This window comes from Chionomys nivalis, chromosome 5 (assembly GCF_950005125.1).
Source record: "Chionomys nivalis chromosome 5, mChiNiv1.1, whole genome shotgun sequence".
NCBI classification, from domain to species: Eukaryota; Metazoa; Chordata; class Mammalia; order Rodentia; family Cricetidae; genus Chionomys; species Chionomys nivalis.
The window spans coordinates 29,683,961-29,707,885 of NC_080090.1; the positions used below are offsets into that span (position 1 = coordinate 29,683,961).

The following is a 23,925-nucleotide window of genomic DNA, read 5'->3' on the forward strand; positions in this document are numbered from 1 at the left end:
TGCTGTCTTATGGAACCCAGGACCACCAGCCTAGGGATGTCACCACTCATTATGGGCTGGGCTCTCTCCTACTGATTACTAATTGAGAAAATGCTCTACAGGCTTACCTACAGCCTAATCTTATGGAGGCATTTTCTTAATTGAGGTTCCCTTTCTCATATGACTTAACTTGTGTTAACATAAAGCTATCCAGCATGGGATCAAACTGAAGTTGTCAGGCTAGATCGGAGGGACCTTTACTTGCTAAGCCATCATGTTGGTTCTTAATAGCTTTTTTAATGTAATGCTTTCTTTGATTATTGATATTATATTATTTTATTTCTAGGTTGCTGCTAACACCCCAAGTATGTACTCTCAGGAACTATTCCAACTTTCTCAGTATCTACAGGTAAAAGTCAATCTTGAGAATTCTTAGTCTTTAAAAGTAACTTAGATTTTATTTTGTCAAATTGTAAATACAGAATAAAAATAATGGCTGGAAACAAGCACACAGGAAATACCTGTGTGGAGTCTTAAAAACAGATCTCAAGAAGAAAAAGGAGTCTGGATTATTGAGTTTAGAAAAGATAAGCTTATGTGCAAGAGAAATTTTTCTTTTAGTGTAAGGAGATTCCAAAGTCCTTCTTTATTCATAGGTGGTTTTAAATAAGCTTGTTATATTCCATATTCCGTTCAACCACTTTACCTGTATTGATATAGCTAGAAGAACGGGCTGCTTGTCGTCCCGGCTAGCGTACACCCGAAATACACCCGAAAAAATCACACAGAAATTATATTAATTAAATCACTGCCTGGCCCATTATCTCTAGCCTCTTATTGGCTAACTCTTACATCTTGATTTAACCCATTTTTGTTAATCTGTATATTACCATGTGGCAGTGGCCTACCAGGGAAGATTTAGCATGTCTGATTTTTGGCAGTTTCATGGTGACTCTCCGTCTGTTCTTTTTTTTAGCATTTAGTTTTGTGTACTCTGCTTACCTAAGTGTTGCTCTATCAAAAAGCCAAGGCAGTTTCTTTATTTAACCATTGAAAGCAACACATAGACAGAAGAACCTCCTATACTATATTGATTTATTTAATCTATGTAACAGTTTTAACTGCTATGTAAGGAATGTAGATATCTCATTCTTTGTTGTCTGAGGTTTCTGTCCTGCCTGGTTCCCGCAGTTGTTAAATCCCAAAGAAATCACACAGAGGTCTACATTAATCATCAACTGATTGGCTCATTAGCTCAGGCTTCTTATTAACTCTTATAACTTACATTAGCCCATTATTCTTATCTGTGTTAGTCATATGGCTCAGTACCTTTTCAGCGGCATAGTCACATCTTGCTTCTTCTGTGTCTGTACAGGACTGCAGAGGGAGCTTCCCTCTTCCCAGAATTCTCCTGTTCTCATTGACCCTCTACTTCCTGTCTGGTTGTCCCACCTATACTTCTTGCCTGGCTACTGGCCAATCAGCATTTATTTAAAACATAATTGACAGAATATAGACAATTGTCCCACACCACTTCTTGTTTTTCCATGTGGAGTAACTAAGGGGCAGGAAGATCTAAGAATTTACAGTGTCATACACATTGTGATTTACCCCTAATCTGAGTTTAGTTTGGCAGTTAGCCCCAGAGTCCTCCCTGTTTGAACTATATTTCTGGATCCAGAGCATCTACTTGGAATGGCCTCCTGGAGCTCTTAATCCTTTATTTAAAAAGACATACAACTCTAAAAGCAAAGAGGTGTTATTTTTTTTCTTCATTTATTTGGGCAGGATTATGGCTCTGGGTCAGTAGAGGGATACAATGAGGGAGTATGGTTTAAAGGTAACTTTGGTTCAGAAGTTTAGGGATTGAAGTATTGATCTTGATCTTAGTTTTTCTGTTCAATTCTGTGACCTTTGATGGATGGTTTTATTTGTGGATTTGTCTTTAAAACTGTTGACCAGTGGCCCTGTACTTTTTGGTTTTTTAAGGCCATGTGCATCTGTGGAAAAGTACAGAAATAACCAACACATTAATTAGATATTATTTTCCACCAAGCACCATGTACTGCCATATATAAAACGATTGTACACATATGCACATCCATGAAGTAGTTAAGAGCATGGGCTTTTCTAGCCAGAATTGATCAAGCTTAACTAGATTTAAACCCTGGTTTTAACAACTCATCTCCTAAGAAAGTTTGTTTGTTTTTTGAGACATGGTTTCTTTAGTCGCCCTGGCTACTCTGAGACTTGATTTGTAGACCAGGCTGAACTCACGGAAATCTTCCTGCCTCTGCCTCCATAGTGCTGGGATTAAAGATGTGCTCTGCCAGCACCAAGCTTCCTAAGAAAGCCTTTGGACCTCATTTTCCTCTTGTAGGCAGTTGATAAGTAGAACCACCTCTCCACATTATGAAGGATATATGAATTAATATAATTAAAACACTTGGAATAGTGCCCACAATGTAAAATATATGATGTGAATGTCGCTGGTCATTTTCATTCAATGGGAAGATGTATTAGTTTTTGTAGGTCTCTCTTGAGAATGTTAAGATTAATTCATATTTCATTTCTGACAGAAATAACAGTGTTCATATAAATTAAATAATTGGCCTGGTTCTGTGTAGTGTGGTTGCTGATCATCACGAATGAGACTCTTATACTTCTCATTCCGTCCCATCTTTTCTGTCAGATCTTTGAACATCCATTTATACGTACTAACTCTTGGGAAGAAATTGTCCCACCTCCTCTTTTTCTTCTTGCATAATCTTTACTGAATTGTGAAACTCTAATGTAAACTGTGAAGCCTTAAATAAAAGTTGAAATAGGTGCATTTCATACCCTAGATCTAAAAGACTATTTTCAGGAGAGCTACATTTGTTGGAGTTTGGTTCATAATTAAGAAACTAATGGAAATGAATTTTTAAAGAGATATAATGACACCATCTAGTGGAGGTAGTTTCTAAAGCTTTGGTTGGCTGATGGCTTTGTTTATAGTAAAACAATTTGTATCTGTTACTTCCTGGATAATGTTTCAGGAGCTTAAAATAAAGTATGGTAAATAGCCATTTTAATATGGATTATCAGGTAATGGTTTTTTTTTTTTTTTTGTCAGATTCCTTAGTCTACATTAAAACAAAGGACTTCTGAGTCTACATTAGACCAGATTTTCCCTAGTCATTGTTTATCAAGGATGTGGAGAGCAATAAATTAATGTTTAAGACTTATGCTATAGTTAAAGCATATACTTCTCCTCGAGGTGGCTCAAAGATAGAATGCTTGTAAGTGTTTTGTAGGTATTATGGGAATGACAGAAGATGAAGTTGTGCCAAAGCCACAGCTCAGTGATGTGGCCATTCACCACCACAGGCTGGGCAGGGATGCTGTTAGCAGCTATCACACGTTAACTACAGAGTAGTCTTGCTCTTTGTTCTCTTTCACCATATTCATGTGTTCCTTTGACCCCTTAATTACATCAAGCTAATATTTAGTGAACTCTTACTTTTTGAATATTAATTACCTAATGACATAATCAGGGAGAGAATTAGAGTACCTGAAAATGCCATAAGCATTTAAATGTATGTGCATGTATTTACATAACATTTTAGAAAGGAAATGCTAAATGCTATTCCTATTTTAGATGCCATGCTGTAGAGTTGTTATCAAGTATCTTTGATGCCTTAGTTTGAAATACATTTGTTCGAACATTTATGTGTATTTATGAAATATAAGCAGAAACATAAACATTTTTTAAGTTTTTCTAATCTGCATTTTGAAACTTACTCTTTTAGTAAATTACTAATAAAAAGAAAGCAGAAATGAGTAACTTGTTTTCCATCTGGGGCAAAGTTTATTATATCTGTACTTGCAGTCCCGTAGATGGGATAAAATAATGAACTACATCCAGAGTGCAATCTGAGAATATATTCAAATTATATCAAGTGTTTTTCTTCAGAAGAATCATGTTGCTGACTGAGTTCTTAGCATTTCTTTTATGATTTATGGTAGGAGGCCTTACATCGGGAACAGATGTTGGAGCAGAAGTTAGCCACACTTCAGCGGCTATTAGCCATCACTCAAGAAGCTTCAGATACCAGTTGGCAGGTACTCCATTTACTTTAGATTCTAGAATCCATTTAAACAGTTTAATAGTTTTTTTAATGTGTTGAATGAATTAAAATTAGATTTTAAACAAATAAAGGTAATGTTATTGCTTTAAAGAACAAATGTTGACACAGCATTTTGTAGCAGATCTTGATTGATTTTTCAATTTTGTTTCTTTTCTCGGCAATAGAATCTGTTATACTTGCCTTTTTTGTTACTGCGGGTTTTTATTTGTATCTGATTTTTTTCCAACAGGCTTTAATAGATGAAGATAGACTCTTATCACGGTTAGAAGTTATGGGAAACCAATTGCAGGCATGCTCCAAAGTATGTATTTAATATCAGGTATATATGAAAGAACACAGTTCTGTAGTTTCATTTTTTTCTGAGTGTGTGCTAAGCCCTTTATATAATCCCACAATTGCTTTATATCTTTGTCGTGAAAAGAATCCATGCATACCTATAAGTAGGAATAATTCTGTAATACACGCCTGTGGCCAGTTCTAATTACTTTTTCTATTGCAGTTGATATTTATTGAAGAGGTTATTTGCCTTTTGAACTGTGATTCAGTCTATACTGTTGTTAATTTTTTTAAAATTCTTTCTCTAGGCATTAAATAATAAATATTTGGTCTGGGTTAGATTTTTTTTTTTTTTTTTTTTTTTGCCAACAACACTTCATGGATTGTTCTTTAGTCAAAGAACATAATGACTAAATGGCTTTCTTTTTAGAATTTTGTCATTGGTGATTCTTCACTATGTCCATTATTTTATGAAAGATTTTTAACATAGTGATATAATTCCATTATTCTTTCATTTACTTAGCTGGATTACTTCTTCAAAGATAATTATTCCCTCATGAATTATTTTGTTACCCCAAAGTATGTTTTACACAGAAAAAATAGAATGAGACCCACCCCTATTATTTACTAGATAAAAAGAATAAATTGATTTTCCTTTTATCCACCAGTGAATGACAATGAAGTACTTTCTCCCTGCTCAGATTTAAGTATATTTGGTGTGTTTCAGTCTATACTAGTAGTTAGCTTTGTTGATTATCAAATTATCCAGAGTTTTGTATGAGTAAACCTCTTAAGGCTGTCTCTCTGGATAAAGCTGACTTGGATAGCGTCCTGTGGCTGCAGTAGACAGAACGCTCCATGCTCACCTTACACCTTTCTTGTTTGGACCTGGAGTCTTCCTTTTTCCACAGGATGCTCTTACTCTTTTATCTTAGCCATTGTTCTAAAATGTTTGGTGCTTTTGATAGCCATGATTTTTGTTCACAGATGGAAATATGATGACAGAACATGAGTAATTAATCTTGATATTTGAGAGAAATTATTGCCTTTAACTCTTTCCTGTTGGAATTAGTATAATTTCTAAGAGCATAATTTACGGATACAACTTTAAAATTCAGATTCAGTTAATAGCAGGCTAACATTTGTTTTGGGGGAGTACCTTAACATATAATTTAGAGTATCGTAATGTGCTTATTTCTTTCAAACATACGTAGTTTTCAAAGAAAACTAACTTAGGTGTAATATAATTGTCTTTTGTTTTAGAATCAAACCGAAGATAGTTTACGGAAGGAACTCATAGCGCTGCAGGAGGATAAACACAACTATGAGACAACGGCCAAAGAGTCCCTGAGGCGGGTTCTTCAGGAGAAAATCGAAGTGGTCAGAAAACTTTCAGAAGTTGAGGTATTTCATTTTTATTGTTACTGGTTTTAAAGATTTATTTTTAAAATTATGTGTCTATATGTAATATACCGTGGGTGTGTTTGTGTGTGCACGTGGGTGTGTTTGTGTGTGCACGTGGGTGTGTTTGTGTGTGCGAGTGAAGTTGTCCGAGTCTTAGATCCATTGGACCTAATATTATAGGCAGTTTTGAGACATCTGAGATGTGTGCTGGGAACTGGACTATGTACCTCTGCTTAGTTTGGAATTTGCTGTTAGAGCAGGCTGGCCCCAAACTCACAGAACTGCACCTACTTTTGTCTCCCTAGTGGTTGAATTAAAGATGTGGACACCGTGTCTTATAAATGTGCCGTGTTTTAGTGGAGGATGGGCTCGAGAACTTTACTACTGTACCCGTCCTCCAGACCAGTGATTCTGTCATCCCAACACTGCGACCCTTTAATACAGTTCCTCATAAAATTATTTTCATTGCTACTTCATAACTGTAATTTTACTACTGTTATGAATCACAGTGTAAATAAATATCTTTGTTTTCCTATGGTCTTAGGTGACCCCTCTCCCAAAGGTCATGACCCAGAAGTTGAGAACCACAGCTCTAGAATAACCTTATATCTTGTGCTTTGGGAGTTTATGAAGGATATCTTCTAGGTTCTAGGAACAATCAAACTGTGATTTTTGGGACTGAGGGTTTAGCTCAGTGTGCATGTGCTTAGCATGTGTGAGGACCTGGATAGTTTGTATTATGGTCTCATTCTATTGTATGGGCTTTATGTTCATTGTTGCTTGATTAATTGACATACAAGTAAAGTTTCAAGCTATATTGCTGTTTTCGCATTAGATGAATGCTATGTGGTATTAAGGTTACTTTAAGGATTTTCGACTTAGAGGTGATATGATAAAATATACTTTTAATCTTAGCACTTGGGAATCTGAGGCAGATTATTTCAGGCTAGCCTGGACTCCATAGTAAATTTGAAGTCAGCCCGAGTAACATAGTCTTGTTTCAAAAACAAATAGAAAAGGAGTTGGTGGTTTTAAAATATTTTCAAGGCTCAAAGTTGTACTGGTTGACCCTTCTAAAGTATAAGTTAAATAGGTAGCTATTTCTGCCCCATTTCCCAACATTAAAAAAAAAATGCTTAGTAGTGTTTTAGTATACATGTTCCTGAAATAAATTGAAATTATTTTGTCTTTTAATTCAGTTTTATACAAGTTTAGTCCAAATGTTGATAGTCCAAGCTATAATTTTTACAAGTTGAACTTATGATAAAATTTAAATAAGTATTCATTTATTCTAAATGAACTGCATGTGAACTTGAATTGCAGAGAAGTCTGAGTAATACTGAAGATGAATGTACCCACTTAAAAGAAATGAATGAACGGACTCAGGAAGAATTAAGAGAGTTAGCCAATAAATATAATGGAGCGGTTAATGAAATTAAAGATTTATCTGATAAATTAAAGGTATGTATATTAGTTGCTTTTCTACTGTTGTGTTAAAACACCATACCCAAGACACCTTATAGAAGGAAAAGTTTATTTGGGCTTAAGGTTCCAGAAATTAAGACTCTATCAGCATCATGGAGAGGAAGCGTGGCAGCAAGCAGGCATGGTGACTGGAGCTAGAAGCTGAGAGCTCACTGGGACTGGCTTGAGGATTGTGAAACCACAGAGCCCATCTTCTGTGGCATACTTCCTAAACCTACCCAAACAGCATTACCATCTGGGGACCAAGTATTCAGACATATGAGCCTATGAGGGCATTCTTATTCAAACCATCACATTTTGTTTTTACTCTACCTGAAAGCATGTTAAGCTAATAGTCTCTAACTACTAAAACAGCTTAAAAGTTTATGCATCACTCACTAATTGTTAATGTAAAATTTGGTAAAACTGAAACGTTGAAATTGACAGTGAAAATAGAAAATGTATTCTGTTTCGTCTACCCTCCATTGCTGTTGAGAATTGAAAGCCTTTAAAACAGACATACTTCCTGTAGATAGAAATAGAGTCAATGCTTCACAATAGTCATCTTTCAGTGTTTGCTTCCCCACCGCTGGACTAAGATTGGATGGTATAGAAAAGAACAAACAGCATCTATTCTCATATGATACAAATTGGCAAGATGATGCAGAGTGTGGGCACTTGTCCTGTGTAATTGGAGGTTTTGTCCTGCACTCATTCAGTCTCAAAGAAACACACAGAGGCTTATAACAATTATAAACTGTTTGGCCTATTAGCTCAGGCTTATTATTAACTCTTACAACTTAAATTAACCCATAATTCTTATCTGTGTTAGCCACGTGGCTTGGTACCTTTTATCAGTGAGGCATTCTCATCTTGCTTCTTCTGTGTCTGGCTGGTGACTAACTCAGCCTTTCCTCTTCCCAGAATTCTTAGTCTGGTTGTCCCGCCTGTTCTTCCTGCCTGGGTAGTGGTCAATCAGCATTTTCTTAAACTGATATTTTTTATTATTAAATTGAGTTTAATAAATCTTTACAGAGTACAAGAACATTTCCCACAGCAGTCATGCAAGCTTTAAGAGCTAAGTTTGGTCATAGAACCCATGGTGGAAGGACAGAAAGTCCCCAAAGTTGTCCTCTTATCTCCATGTGAGGGCCATGGCACCCATGCCCCAGAACTTAGCCTTGTAATATACATACATGTAAACACAAAGATATGTAGGCAGACACACACATGCAAATAATAATGATACATTATTAATTACTTTATTATTAATAATAAATCATTATTTTATTATTAATAATAATAAATTTTAAAGTGGTAGTCAAGGGCCAAAATGAGATACATGCAGTAAATAGTAAATTATAAAAAGAGAGAATCATAGCTAGAGTAAGAGTAAGGTGTCTCATAGGGTAAAGTCATACAAGCCTGTTCTTTCTTGGGGGCCCATGTAAAGGTGAAAGAAATTGACACTACAGAATTGTGCTGTGATCTCCATGTGCACCTACCCATGCATCATATGTGCATATGTACATATAGTAATAATAAAGTTTTTTTAAAAAAGAATTAACAAAATCTAATATAGTCTGATCCCTTTTAAAACCTACTCATTTGGGGGGCCTCTCAAAGTTAGGGACCAGTTGTTCAGTGCTGCAACAAACTCAAAGGGAGCTTGGGATAATTTGTCTGAGCCCTGGTTTTCCTTCAGGTGTGCTCTTGATTCTGTTTCAGTTGCTATTCCCTCTGGGACATTTGGAATAAAGAAATCAGACCATAAAATAATGTCTAGTTAGTCCTTCAAAGTCTTGTGACCACATTGCTGAAAATCCATCTTAGTGTAATTTCTATCTGTTGGTGGGTCATGAAACTAGAAGGGGGTCCAGAGGGAAGGAAGAGATGGTGGGGTTGGAGAGAGGAGCGGGTAATAGAACGCACATCATATGAAAGCAGAAAGGGAACTGTTTGGAACGAGGAAAGGAAACAGCCAGAGAGGCTGGAGTCATTGGGAAGGGCAATGCAAATGAGGATAAATGTCTAGACACATGTATGAAGAATACCACAGTAAAGCACAGTCCTTTGTGATATTAACTTAAAAATCAATTAATACAAGAGAAAAATGACCTGGCTTCAGTTGAGTGTGTACAAGATAGGTATTTGTCAGATAGGCCAAGCATCACCTATGGTAGGTAGTTCTCAGGGAGGTCTTGTCAAGAGAAACGTGTTTAAGGGTTTGTGCCATCATCTTTTTAGCCAAACAAATAAATTTTAAATTGATATAACATTTTAGAATGTATAAACAAGTTGTAATAATAGTAAATTTGGGTTATATATTTCCCATTTAAAAAACATGGAGGATTTAATTTTGACTCCTTATCTGTGTGTTCATTTTTGTGAGTGCTTGTTTGCTCCTAAGTTCTTCCCTTCTCAGTGCCATGTCAGTTTTGACATTACATCTCTGTCTTCGTTTTAGAAAATCAGCTTTATAAATATATTCTCTAATTCTGAATAGATTCCTTAGAAGTATGAATGAATGAAGTCAGTCCTGGCCTTAGGCTGCTTAAAGCAAGGTGAGGTTTTATGAAATGACTGAAGAGCCCTACTCAACAGGTAGCAGAGGGGAAACAGGAGGAAATCCAACAGAAGGGACAAGCTGAGAAGAAAGAATTACAGAATAAAATAGATGAAATGGAAGAAAAAGAACAGGAGCTCCAGGCAAAAATAGAAGCTTTGCAAGCTGATAATGATTTCACCAATGAAAGGCTAACAGCTTTACAAGGTAAGCTAGCTGATACAGAAATTGGTTTTATTTGATTTTTGCTCTCTTTGTCTGTGAAATATGTTTTTCTTGGACTGTTTTTTACAGTACGGTTAGAACATCTGCAGGAGAAAACTCTTAAAGAATGCAGCAGCTTAGGTAGGTGTCACCTTCTTTACAGATGTTCTCACTAAGCTTTTGTTTGTTCACATCCTTGACCTCTCACATCATTTACTTCTCACATTTGATAGTTTACATGTCAAGAATCAAAGGATACTTTCAGAAAATCTTCTTTTAAAATGTTCATGATTGCCACCAGAGGGCCCCATTGTGTAGTCCTGCAGACAATGAGGGTCCTGCCACCAGAGGGCCCCATTGTGTAGTCCTGCAGACAGTGAGGGTCCTGCCACCAGAGGGCACCATTGTGTAGTCCTGCAGACAGTGAGGGTCCTGCCACCAGAGGGCACCATTGTGTAGTCCTGCAGACAGTGAGGGTCCTGCCACCAGAGGGCACCATTGTGTAGTCCTGCAGACAGTGAGGGTCCTGCCACCAGAGGGCACCATTGTGTAGTCCTGCAGACAGTGAGGGTCCTGCCTCTGTGGTGGTCTTAGGATCCTCTTTCTTTTGAGGTTCTTTGGAAGGTCCCCAAGCCTGAATTAGTAAAGAAAGGCGCTTGAACTCTTCTGAATATAGTGTTCTATACAGAGTCAGTGTGAGTAGGAATAGGAAATGCCAAGTTACATTGAAGCCAGTTTTAAAATTAATACTTTGTTTGATCAGGCAATGATATCCTGTCTTAATCCTAGGGATACAAGTTGATGACTTCTTACCTAAAATAAATGGGAGCACAGAAAAAGGTAGCGTAAAAAACTTTTTTTTGTGATATCCTTTTATCATTTAAGCAGGACAGACAGCTAAATGCGTAATGATTTTTGGTGCTTGGAATAAACACATTTATAACTGTGTACTTATCGCCGAGTTTTGTCTTTTAAACTCAGATTCTCTTTATAGACTAAGACACAAGATGTGATCTGTTCTTAGATATCCCTTGTTGTGTGGAAATTGCAATGACTTAGATAAGAAAATGGTTTTCATTGTTGTGGCTTGTTTGATATGGCTCTTCCCTTCCAAAGAGCTCTATTACTGTTCTGGTTCATTGTGCTCAGCTTCCAGGTCTCCATGGTGGTGTGCAAACTTATTTAATGTCCATTGAACATGTGGATTCAAGATAGGGTTCCTCTGTATATCTTTGGCTTTCTCGAACTCACTTTTTAGATCAGGCTGGCCTCAAACTCACAGCAATCCACCTGCCTCTGCCTTTGGAATGCTGGGATTAAAGAGTGTGCCACCATGCCGATGGAAATGACTTTACCCCTCTGTTTTATTGATCAGAAAATGAGATTGGGGCTGGGCGGTGGTGGCGCACGCCTTTAATCCCAGCACTCAGGAGGCAGAGGCAGGTGGATCTCTGTGAGTTTGAGACCAGCCTGGTCTACAGAGCTAGTTCCAGGACAGGCTCCAAAACCACAGAGAAACCCTGTCTCGAAAAACCAAAAAAAATAATAAAAAAAATTAATAAATAAAAAGAAAATGAGATTAGGCATCTTTCTAGTCAGAAAATTTTTTTGGTAGTTTCTGGTTCTTTTATTCATGGTTTTTCTGGGTAGCAGGAGTTCTCCGTTGACAACAGCCTGCAGCCACTACGTTAGTTTTCCTGTTGTTCTTCCCTTTTCTTCTTTATGCAGTCTTGCTGTGTCCCTTGGCTGTCCTGGAGCTGTCTAAATAAGTCAGGCTGGCAGTGAACTCAGTGCTGTCTGCCATGAGCCACCATGCACAGCACATAGGACCTAGCTTTTAGGTCACTGGCTTCTGTAATTCTGAAGTCTTCAGATCCCCATTCACTGGCTCCTCGCCCCTTCCCTCTAAGACTGACTGAGTACATACTCCAAGAGTGTGTTTCACCTTAAGTGTGGACGGTTGGAGCAGTAAAGGGATGGAGTTATTTTCAGTCTGTACTGATGTGCTATCTCGTTTTAATATGAAGAAGTTATTAGAAGATGTCAAGGTCAGAAATAGGATTTGTAACCTGGTGGTGGTGGCGCACGCCTTTAATCCCAGCACTCTGGAGGCAGAGGCAGGAGGATCACTGTGAGTTTGGTGCCAGCCTGGTCTACAGAATGAGTTTCAGGATAGGCTCTAAAGCTACAGAGAAACCTGGTCTTGGAAAAAACCAAGGAAAAAGAAAAGAGAAAAGAAATAGAATTTGTAACGAAACTGTTTTCCACATATCATGGTATATCTTTATCATTCATAGCAAGAGGTCAAAGTTAAGAAGGAGTTTCTTTTGACTTGTGTTAAATAAAAAATGGGTGAACTGAAGATTTAGCTTCAAGAGTTTTCCTAGTTTATGCCTTGGATTCAATTCCATCATTACAAAAAGGAAAAAAGAGTTTCTTATAGTAACTGCCAAAGCAGGTTCAGAAAGTCATGTATATGTGAACTGTACAGTCAAGGTCTAATATTACATATATCATGCATGTTAGGATTCTCAAGAAAAAAATTATCAATTGCTATTTAACTATTCAATGTATTTTGTAAAATGCCTTAAGGTTTTCAGATTTGAGTGTTTGAGTTTGAGAAATTTTAGAAGTGCAGTTTGTGTTCATTTTAACAAGACTCTTAGTTGCTGTTCATTAAAAGGGTTTAGCAAATTTTTGTTGAGTTAATCTTTGTCTTCTAAGTATTCATTTTCCTTAAATGATTTTATGATTTCCATTATTATTTTGCCTGTCTTTTCCTTTCTGCTTATATTCTTTTTAATTAAATCCATGTTTCCTTGAATATGTGTCAAGTGTTACATTAATGCAAGCTGTGAACTTTCATTTTTTTCAGTTAAGAATCTTTATATACATAAAAAACATCTTTTAACAAAAGTTATCAAATTACTGTGTAATTTTTTTGCCAGAAAATTTAGACCAGGAAACTGCTTTCCTATTAGCAAATAGCCAGACTCCTTAATTTAATATTAAAATAAAATATTTTGTATTGTTATGGGGAACTCCTTGCTATAGTTATTTTTCCATTTTTAAAACATTTGGGCCTTTTTTGGCAATAAGTTAAGTAGCATAAGAATAACTAGTAGGACATTTTGACAGTAAACATAGTTTTATATTTATCTTATGCCACATTTTATTGTGGAATGGACTTTGTAATAAGATAATTTACATTTTCAAACATTGCAAAGTTCATAGCCATGGTTTTTATGAATTAAGTTAACATCACCCTTGAAATAGTAGAGAAAATACTAAATATAGATGCAAAAGAAAATGTCAGCAGTGTCTTGAGATGTTGTGGTTTATTCTTCCAATGAACTCTTTCTGAAGTGATTTAACTTTTTTACAAGCAGATTTCACACCAGAAATTTTTGTTTCTTTTTAAAATAAGGATTATTTAAGTGTGTGTTTGAGCATAGCACAGTGCTGTCTAGAAGTAATAGAACAGTTGTAAACTGTAAATTTTTCTGCTAACTACAATAAAGTTTAAAAAGAGCAAGTAAAAAATTTTAAAACTAAATTTTATTTAACCAACAATATCAAAAATGTTATTTAAACATTTAGTCAGTATTTAAAGATTATTAATGAAGCATTTCACATTAATTTTCCTTAGTAGCTATCTGAAATTATGTATTTATTTTATGCCTGCCACATATCTTTGTTAGAATGAGCCACATTCGAATGGCTTGGTGATATGTATAGTTAGTGGCTACAGTAGCATAGCTACAACATGAGTATATAGAAAACATAATCCACAGAAAGCTCATTTGTGTAAAAATTTATTCAAATAGCATAGTTCTCTTTTTTATGTTTCCATGTTTGTCTTTTTCCTTTTCTTTAACTTTAACCAATATCACAGAGACTAGTTTTCCTTCCAATAAACATATGATTTCTTTTGGATTGCAGTGATGACAATATGCTCTGTAGTTATGTCAACTTAATTTCTAAGGGCCTGAAATCAAGTAGTAAACTATTAAGTGTCATGCTTTATATGGATGGTGACGGGGTTGTCTTATGCATGTGAAAGGTGCTTGTGTGTGTGTGTGTATACATTGATAGCAGACTTGAGCTAAGCCAGTCTACTAAACATTTTCAGGATTGGGTTCAGATACTAAAAATAGAGTATATAGGGCGCTGTGATTAAGAGCATTTACTGCTCTGCCAGAGGATTCAGGTTTGATTCTTAGAACCCACCTGGCAGGGAATCCAAAATCCTTTTCTGAACTTTTGGGTTCCTGCGTGGAAAACTAGGGTGCTTTTTAGGCTAGTGAGAAACAGTGAGTGTTGTGGTTACTGTTGTGTTGTTGTTCAGGGACACCGTGACCACGAGGCAGCTCTAGAAGAAAGCACTTAGTTGGGAGTTCACAGTTGCGAAGAATGAGTCTATGTCATCACAGTGGGAGGCGTGGCACAGGCATGGGGCTGGAGAAGTAGCAGAGAGCACACATCTGGTCTGCAAGTTACATGCCAAGAGAGCATGAGACGGGCCTGGCTTGGGCTTTTCAAACCCTACAGCTCACCCTGGTGACACACCTCATCCAACAAGGCCACACCCCCTAATCTTTCCCAAACAGTTCCACTGAGGACCAAACATTCAAATATATGACCCTATGGAGGCCATTCTCATTCAGACCACCTAGGGGAATTCCTGTTTTTTAATAAGAATCACCAGAAATTGGTTAATATTGGTCTGAAATTTAGTTTCAGATAAATGTCATAAAGTCCTTTATGTATGTTCAAGTTTAGTTCCAAGTAAGTCTTTAAATTTTTTGGTAAGCATATACGAAAGGTTATGACATTCTTGTGCACATTTGCCCTTTCCTCTTTCCCTCTCCACTGATTCTCCTCCTTTTCCAATGGTTCCTTTTGCTTTCATATCAAATAAATAAGTGGATTAAAGCTAGGTCATACGTAGATATATTTGTCTTTTTTCCCTCCCATTATCTTTTCTTATTCTTCCTCCTTTTAGGCTACTTCCTCACCCTACATATTCCCTTCCTACTTTCATATCACATATGTTATATATACATTTCAATCTAGATTTTACATATGAAAGACACTTTTGCTATTTGTCTTTCTGAGTCTCGCTTATCTTGTTTAACATGCTGATAATCAGTTCTATCCATTCTCTTGCAGATGATCTAAGTTCATTCTTTTTGGCTGCATAAAACCAAAACTCTGTCACATATATGAACTATATTTTCTTTACCTATCCAAACACATTTTCACACTTAACATGATATTGTATAGTTTGAGTTTTGAAAGTGTTATTATGGTTTAGAGTTTATATAAAACAACTTTTTGCCTTGACATTTTCTAATCTACTGGGGTTTTCTGTTAGCTTGTTGATGAATTCAATTTGTTTAAATTACTTCTTTAATCCAAGATTTTTGTTGCAGTTAATTTTTAATTGTTTTCCACTTGGGACTGTACTGTACTTGTTATTCATCTCTCTAAAAAGTTGTATTCATCTTTCTCCCCGTTTTTATCTTTCATGGACCCTTTGGGTACTGTGTAACTAGTTAAAGGAAAATGACAGGTTTGAAAGGTTAGGAAGGCAGTTAATTAGGAGATGTCAGGAGTCACTGTTACAACTGCGAGCATCTGCCTGTTCTACGAGACAAGACAGTGGAGAAGTGGGTTGGTTGAGGAGGAGAGGAGTAAGAGTTTATAGTGAGGGTAGTGCTCATTCCGGGCTTGAGTGCCTTTAGACCTACCTTCCTGGTAGTTACCACATTGGAGCACAGCCTTTTAACACCAGACCTTCTAGAATCTCTTGTGTAGCTTTGAAGACATGGATATGTAACTGAAGAATGTTATCTAGATTTATGGGTTAGCCTTTGACCTTTGACTTAGTGAAGAAAAGGACTGGAGTTCTTTAACTACTGTGTTAAATTCTAATTTTCTCTTTTTTACTTCTACTTTTTACAAAATGGATTATTTCTGATGTAAGCAAAATCATTTATGCAGCTCTTATTTTCAACTGTGTAGAACATGATAATTTGGGTGGAGATGAGCAATGTAATGTAATGGTATGTATGGTATAGATTAAGGTACTTAAGTGGGAAGTCATTTGTGAAAATGAATGTATAAATATATCTGTCTCATTAATTTCTTAGAAATGTAAAGAAATTATTGTGTGGTAACCCCTTTCCAACTTTTTTTTTTTTTTTAAGTAAGGCTCATATCATAGTCCCAGGTCTCTTGAAAGTCACCTTGTAGCCCATGTGGTCTCAGACTCATGACTGTGCTCCTGCCTCATCCTCCTGGATGTTGGAATCTTGGGCATATGTATCAATGCCTGGCTGATTTTATACATTCTTAAAGTTTAAATAAGACCAACAACTTTGAAGTGAGATTGTTAGAACATGAAATTAATTCAACAATAAAAACACAAAAATCACTTGAGTATTTACAAACCTGTTATGGAGAAAGGTACATATGAAAAGTGGAAAGAGAAATGTATTTTAAATCAATATGTTATTATTATTAAATATTATATATATTTTAAAGCAATATATTTGTTTTGATTGTTTTTTCAGCTCTTTGTATAAAAACTGTACCTTTAAAAGCTAGCCATTCAGAGTAAACTCATGATTATATAAATTACTACTTTCAGTTATTTAATTCCAAAGTATGTGCTAAAATATATTCAACCTTATTGGTCCTTTTCAATTACCTATGTTAAAATATTTCATTTTTTAAACCTTTGCTGTTGTTTATTTTAAGACAGCAACAAACCATATCCTTAAAGGTCTTTCTTTCTTTATTAGAACACTTGCTTTCAGAGAGTGGCGGGGACTGCACTTTTATTCATCAGTTCCTAGAATGCCAGAGTGAGTACAGAGTATTTCCACATTGATTTTAATGGAGTCAGGGGCTAAAATTAAGAAGTCAGAGAAAAAGCAAGGAAATGGATGTATTTGCTGGAGTAGAAGTGTGCAAGTAACTGTCTTCAGGCATCCGCAAACCTATTTGTTTCTTTTGAGGAAAATATTCTTATTGCAGTTCCTTCACATATGGAGTGGAGTATTTCATATTGGTGGTCCCTACACACACAGAGCATGAGAGAGAAACACATAAAAACACACAGGAAGAAAATTCAGACTTGCTAACTTAAAGTCACTCACTCATCAGGGAATAAAACAGACTGTCTGGGGTGTAAAGTACCTAAACTATCTTTCTGAAAGTGTTTATCTTTATATGTGTATTTGTTTGCTCTGCCTGTGTGTATGCCTGTGCACCACAAGTGTGCGGTGCTTTCAGAGGCCAGAGGACGGCTTCAGATCCTCTGAAACTAGAATTACAGAGAGTTGTCAGCTATCAGCTGGGTGCTGGGAATCGAACCCAGGTCCTCTGCCAGAGCAGCCAGTGCTCTTAACTGCTGATCCATCTCTCCTGCTCACACCTAAACTTTCTATGTGGGTACTTGATGAAGAAATATTAATAATATGGCTTCTTTATTCAAGTTCTAGTTCTATCACAGATTGAATTTTGAGATTCTTAAATACATTTCTCAGATTAAATGAAGCTTTTTAAAGCCAAATAGCCTTTTGGGGCTCTGAGCTCCAAAGATGACCCTCAGTATAGAATGAGCTTTTTATTTTAGGGCATGGGTGGCAGTATGTTGTCTCACCCTCTGGTTTGACTGACCACTGTGCCCAAGTCCCATAAGGCTGTCTTTAGGAATATTTAAGGTAGGCTGGCTCTTGGTGATTTAGACCCCTCCTGAGTTCTAAACAAAATGTTGTGAATCCTTTTTATTTGAAATCCCTATAGCATCTTAAATCTCTAATAGAAAGTTATAACGTTCACTTGGTGTTGTTAGTGATAGTAAATTTACCATACAGTCCAGAGTCTTGTTTATGTGTGTGCTCTTTTCAGTTAGGCAATTACTCTCAGGCATTTTTCCTTTCCTTTCCCTCTAAAGTGAATGGCTTCACAGGTTTTTTTTATCCATATCTCATTTTGTGGTTCTCCATGCATGTATGTTTGCCCCATTCTTAATTCCAGGACCTCACGAGGTTATAAGGGCCACACCTTGAGTGAGAACCTACAGTTTTAGTGGGTCACAGTTTTAACTCCCAGGAGACATTTAGAAAAATATGTAATTGCATTAAATGCTTTTAGAAGAGCTGCTGGTTCTTTTTCCTCTCAGTTGTAGATCTCTAACAAAATTTAAAGCTATTTAAGGTAGTTTATTTAATAAATATAACATTTTTCCAATTTTCTTAATTTTGTGAACCAAAGACTTTTTTTTTTCGATCATCTTACTTATGGCAGTTGGCACAGTGAGCTTTTAGGATTTGTATTTTGAGCCCAACAAATGAGAGGATGATCAAAAGAATGTTTTGTTGAGTTATAATTTTCAGAAGTCCTTATTTAGTTAGTAACAAGTAAAGACCACAGAATTTATTCTTACCATTTGCCTATTTGTAAAAAGGAAATGTAAAACCTTTTTCAATGTCTAATTTATATTACACACTTAATTTAAGGTAATATAAAGACTAACTATACTTTAGTATTTTAAATGAAGAAAATCTGCTTAGAGGGGCTGGAGAGATGACTCAGGGGTTAAGAACACTGGCTGTTCTTTCAGAAGTCTTGAGTTCAATTTCCAGCAACCACATGGTGGCTCGCAATCTTCTCTAATGAGATCTGGTGCCCTCTCTGGGTGTGCAGGCAGAACACTGGATACATAGTAAATAAATAAATCTTTAAAAGAAAAAATGTCTTCCACTCTAAGGGTTGGGAGAGAAAAAGATATGAATAGCTTCCTGACAGCGTCATTAAAGGCGTCATCATTGCTCTCTTACTCCGTCTTTCCACTGTCTTGGACTATGACCCCACCCCAAAAACTAATAAAGGCTTATGTGCTGGGGCAGTTTAATAAGTCTTCAGGTCTGAAGTTCTGGGACATGCATTGTCTGTACAGGTACCTACATACACATATTTAATTAAATATACTTTTAATATTGAAAAATCTGCTTAGAGTTTTATTATTATATTATACTTTTGTGGGAAAATGAGCCAACAAGCATAAAGAAAACAGAAGTTAGAGAAATTACAGCAAATCTCCTCAATGAGAATATTAGCTAACCCAGTGATGTTTATGCAGACTGTGTGACTGCTTGGGAAAATACTGCACCTGTGGTCCACAGAAGGAAAGTCAGACTGGAACCTGATTCTTGTATACAAAGGCAAAAGTCAGGAGACTAAACAAAACAAAGCACAAGGGCGTCTGTGTATCCTAATCTGTCGAGTGTTTTGTGCAAATAGTGAAAGGTTCAACTCTAAGTGGCTGAGAGGGGTATTTAGGACGTGGTTCTGAATTTTCTGAATTTTAGGTAGCAGTGGTTTGCTTTTGATGATTCCAGATGTTATCTTAAATTTTCCAAATTAATTTGACTCCTAAGTATATGACTACTGGAACAAGGTTAAGTTACCTCTAGCCTTGTTTGTTGTTAGAAGGGTTATTATTTTATGGCAAGCTGTCATTGTAGATACTAAGTTTAATGAGTATTACCACAAGCGAGTAAATGCAGATAAACTTATCAAAAAAGTTTTAGAGCAGTTTGGAATTATGTATTGACAGCCACACACAATCGTTTTTGCTGCTTTTAAATGGCTAGGCATCTTAAGTCGATTGGTCTCTCACCAAGTGTGTATTCAGCATGCAGTAGGGCTTCAGATTCGTGTTTCCAGTCTTTTGAAAGTGAATGTTAATGCCTTGTCTTTATTGTTTACTGGTCTTATGGGGCATAAATCAGCGTTTTAAAAACTACAAAGCACATGGTTTGCTTCCATTTGATTCTTCATCTGTATTTAATCCATTGGGAAATATTCCACCTTACCTGCATGAACTCATAAGAGGGTAGGTTGATTTTGTAGAAAATAAATAAGCAGGAACACATTTTAATGTTTTTCTTTTTTTAATATTTATTTATTATGTATACAATATTCTGTCTGTATGCCTGACGGCCAGAAGAGGACGCCAGACCTCTTTACAGATGGTTGTGAGCCACCATGTGGTTGCAGGGAATTGAACTCAGGACCTTTGGAAGAGCAGGCAATGCTCTTAACCACTGAGCCATCTCTCCAGCCCTCAATGTTTTTCTTGTATGGAAAGTCAGACTTTATTTTTTAAAAAGTTCTTTTAGAGAATAGCTCTTAATCCTAGGGGGGAAAGGGTGGGCTTTAATCAGGTTTAAGTATAAGCCGTTGCATAATTCCCAATTTGTAAATATTTTGTATAAAATTACTTTACATAAAGTCTAAAAGCAGCAGGTAACTTCTTTAACAAGTTTCATTAAAACTTGTTAAAAGCTTTTTAGCAAGAAATTATCCTGAGGACTTCAGGGTTTTATAAAGATTGGGTTCCTTCCATCTTCCCTCAAGTAAAGTTTAGTTACTTCAGCAACTTGAAGTTTTCTTTATAAATGTAATAGATGCATTGAAGACTTTCTGTGTTTTGCTAAAGATGCTTTCTGAACCAACAAATTATCCATCAGTTTCATTTGGGTCTATGAACTCCGTACTTGATTAACTTGAATGCTGAGTGAGAAGATGAAGGGTGAAGGACACAGACCTAAGACCTCCCTTGAGCGCAGGGAAGACAGTGTTCCCTGGACAGATGCCTGACTCTTCCGTGTCTCTGGCTGCTAGATGCCCTCACAAGGGGAGAGATTTTGCTGCTGGGTGCCAGAAAACTTTCAGAGGGTCTGCTTTGTAGAGACAAATTGTCTGTTTTCCTAGACCCATCTCCTTGATTGAGTTACCAAGTGCCCTGAAGTGAAATTCATGCCTTTATATTCTTAAATCCATGTCTGTTTCCGCTATCTCCAAGTGTTTTTATCTTACTGTTTGCAAAAAATTTTTCCTGGCCCCATCATTTTGAAATTATAGTCACTGTTTCTGCATGCTTCTTCCATTCCTTCTTTCAGCTATGACCTCACTCTCATTGAAACTGAAGCCTTATTTAGAGGAATACACCGAATCAGGGTTGCTGGGTAACTCAGTGTTTACTGGGCATCATTCTATGAGGTCAGACTTAGGGTTATTTGAGTACATACTCTACTTGAAACAGATTTTTAAACTTTAGTTCAAATTTTTTCTCTAAACCTGATCAGCTTATTTATGACAAAGAACAAGTAATTGTAGTTCTGTGCTCAAAGAAGTTTATATCCACGTTATAGGAAAATACTGCTTTTTTTCTTCAGCGTTTGATGTTGCTAATATTTGATCTCTTTGTTCTTAGTTTGTCCAGTCTAGGATACATTGAAGGCTGTTGGCAGCTCTTTTAACACTTGAACGGCTGGAAGAGAACAAGTATAAATTCATTCCAAGGCTATCTTTGCAGAAGCGATCCTTCTGTTCTTGAAATTGGTCTGTCATTCTGTCCTTGAGTTCTAAATCCTTTTCTCTTTTGCTTGTTCCTTTTTCCTCTGTTTTAAAACAGCTTCCATAGTGGCAATTCTTTAACTCATTGTGCCCCTGAGATGAATACCAGTGTGGATACCTGGGTTATTAAAATACAAACATGGATCCTCTTCTATGAAGTTCTGAAGCTGTGTTTCTGCTAGTGAGTTGCCTGCCATTCTCTAATGAAGATTAGTTGCTAGCTTGATGTTGAATACTAATTAAAATTTCTTAATTTGATTATTTCTTGATGTTAATTCTATTAAGTTTATTTTTGGTATTTGCTTTTTAAAAAAACAACCCTTCAGGTGACTTTGGCTCTTTTCCATTTATAGTGTTACGAGAGGAATCTTGATGTGATTTTTCACTGACAATAGGATTCCTGGTGTACTAACCTCCTTTAGCTTTACCTCATTTACAAAGTGAGCTGGTACTGCCTACCTCATGAGATTATTCTGAAACTTAGTAGAGATTGTCTTTCCTGCTGCTCTCTGATCTTGACACAGAAGTGCTTGAGAACTAGGAGGGAGGAGACACACACATTTGGAACTGTGGAGAGAGATCAGCGGAAGCTTTTCCTACAGTCACCTGTTTCTTCAGTCTCTGTCCCAGGCCATGTAGCATGGTGAGCCAGCTGAGCTAGCTTTGGTTTTCATGTTACTGTAATATTTTCTTAGGATCTAGAGTTTCACTTTTTTTTTTTTTCTGGTGTTTTTCGAGACAGGGTTTCTCTGTAGTTTTGGAGCCTCTCCTGGAACTAGCTCTTTTAGACCAGGCTGGCCTCAGACCCACAGAGATCTGCCTACCTCTGCCTCCCAAGTGCTGGGATTAAAGGTGTGTACCACCACTGCCCGGCTAGAGTTTCACTTTTTAATTACTAGTATGCATATCATTTACAGAATTTTGATTGTGGTTTGTTTGTACACCAGAGGCCCCTTTAGTTTTCCTTTGCCTACACTACTTTGTTCTTTATTTTTATTTTGTACCACACAGTAATGTGGTATATAATTTGTTCCTGTGAACCAAAAAAAAAGTTTAGCTCTTGTGGCGATATTTTGTTTTTGATCCAACAAATAAAACTTGCCTGAAAATCAGAGTGCAGAGCAGCCACACTAGTTAGACATGGAAGCCAGGAGTGGTGGCACACACCTGTACCTGGAGACAGAGGCAGAGGGGTCTCTGTTAGCTCAAGGCCACCCTGGGCTACACAAAATTGACCCAGTCTAAAAGGGAAACAGAACTCACACAAAGGTGATCCCAGCACTTGGGATCAGACACCTTTAACCCCAGCACTAGGGAGTTGGAGACAGGAGTGATATGGCTGTGTGGAGAGAGACTAAAAGGAGGGAGGAGACAGGAGCTCAGTGCAGTCTGAGGACACAGTCTGAGGACAAGATCACCCCTTTGGTCTGAGCATTTGTAGAGGTAAAGCTCTAGTGGCTGACCGTTTGCTTCTCTGATCCTTCAGCTTTCACCCTCTAGTAGCTGACTCTGGGTTTTTATTATTTAAGACCAATGAGAATTCATGCTACAAATTCTCATCTGTTAAGTTTTGACAGATTCAGTGGCTTTGATAATTTTATTATCATATACTTTATGGCTAAACTAAATGCTTAGTTGATGGTTCCCTGTGTTGTTGAAATTATGTTGTCTTTCTGCTTCCTAGAATAAACTCCTTATAGAAGTGCCCAAGGAGATAGATCAGATTAAAATTCAGGGATGTTCGTAGGAACAGTGTTTATAACAGTTCAAAACTGGAAACAACTCAAGAACTTTCAATATAAGTGAATAAATGCACTATAGTCTTTTGGATGAAAGAGGGCTAACTTGTAAGAATATGCAGTATAGTATTTGATTTATAGGAAGTTTAAAGCCATTAAAGTTATATGTATATATTATAAATATATATGCGTGTGTATATACATATACATATATGTATGTGTGTGTGTGTGTGTGTATATATATATATATATATATAATCAGATATATTTGGGTAGCTGACTGGAGAAATGTGAATGAGTACACAGGGAGATGAGTACACAGGGAGATAGATAGCTCGGTTGGTTATGCGCTATTTGCACAAGCATAAAGACCAGAAGGACTTCTAGCAGCAGAGTAAAAAGCTGGGCATGGTGACATATCCCTGTAATCCCAGAAATGGAGAGGCAAAGACAGAAAGAGTCTTGGGATATGTTGACCAGCTCATCTAGCCTAACAGTGGGCGCCAGCTTCGGTGAGAAATAATCTCTCAAAAACAATGTGGAGAGCAACTGAGGAAGGCACCCAGTGTGAATCTGTGGCTTCATCTGCATGCATACCCACACATGAGCACATAGACATGCATACACCAAGAAAGGGAAGAGAGAAATGTGACAGAGTAAGTGTAATAGTCAGGTGGTCCTTACCTTTGTGCGGAGAGAAGGAAAGGAGAGTGTGGAGGGCTTTGGA

The 23,925-nt window shown here is 36.8% G+C and overlaps 1 protein-coding gene across 22 annotated transcripts in view; it reads left to right on the forward strand.

Moving 5' to 3' along the window:
- Positions 1-23,925, forward strand: part of Slmap (sarcolemma associated protein) — a 132,057-nt gene that overhangs the window by 69,256 nt on the left and 38,876 nt on the right. For 4 of the 22 annotated variants that reach the window (XM_057769208.1, XM_057769207.1, XM_057769219.1 and 1 more), the window contains exons 6-14: positions 326-388; positions 3,988-4,083; positions 4,339-4,410; positions 5,649-5,789; positions 7,113-7,250; positions 9,858-10,026; positions 10,114-10,164; positions 10,813-10,863; positions 16,833-16,895. In XM_057769208.1, coding sequence (XP_057625191.1) covers positions 326-388; positions 3,988-4,083; positions 4,339-4,410; positions 5,649-5,789; positions 7,113-7,250; positions 9,858-10,026; positions 10,114-10,164; positions 10,813-10,863; positions 16,833-16,895 — 844 coding nt within the window. The remainder of the gene's footprint in view (positions 1-325; positions 389-3,987; positions 4,084-4,338; positions 4,411-5,648; positions 5,790-7,112; positions 7,251-9,857; positions 10,027-10,113; positions 10,165-10,812; positions 10,864-16,832; positions 16,896-23,925) is intronic. The other 18 variants (XM_057769214.1, XM_057769213.1, XM_057769225.1 and 15 more) reach the window with 6 other exon arrangements.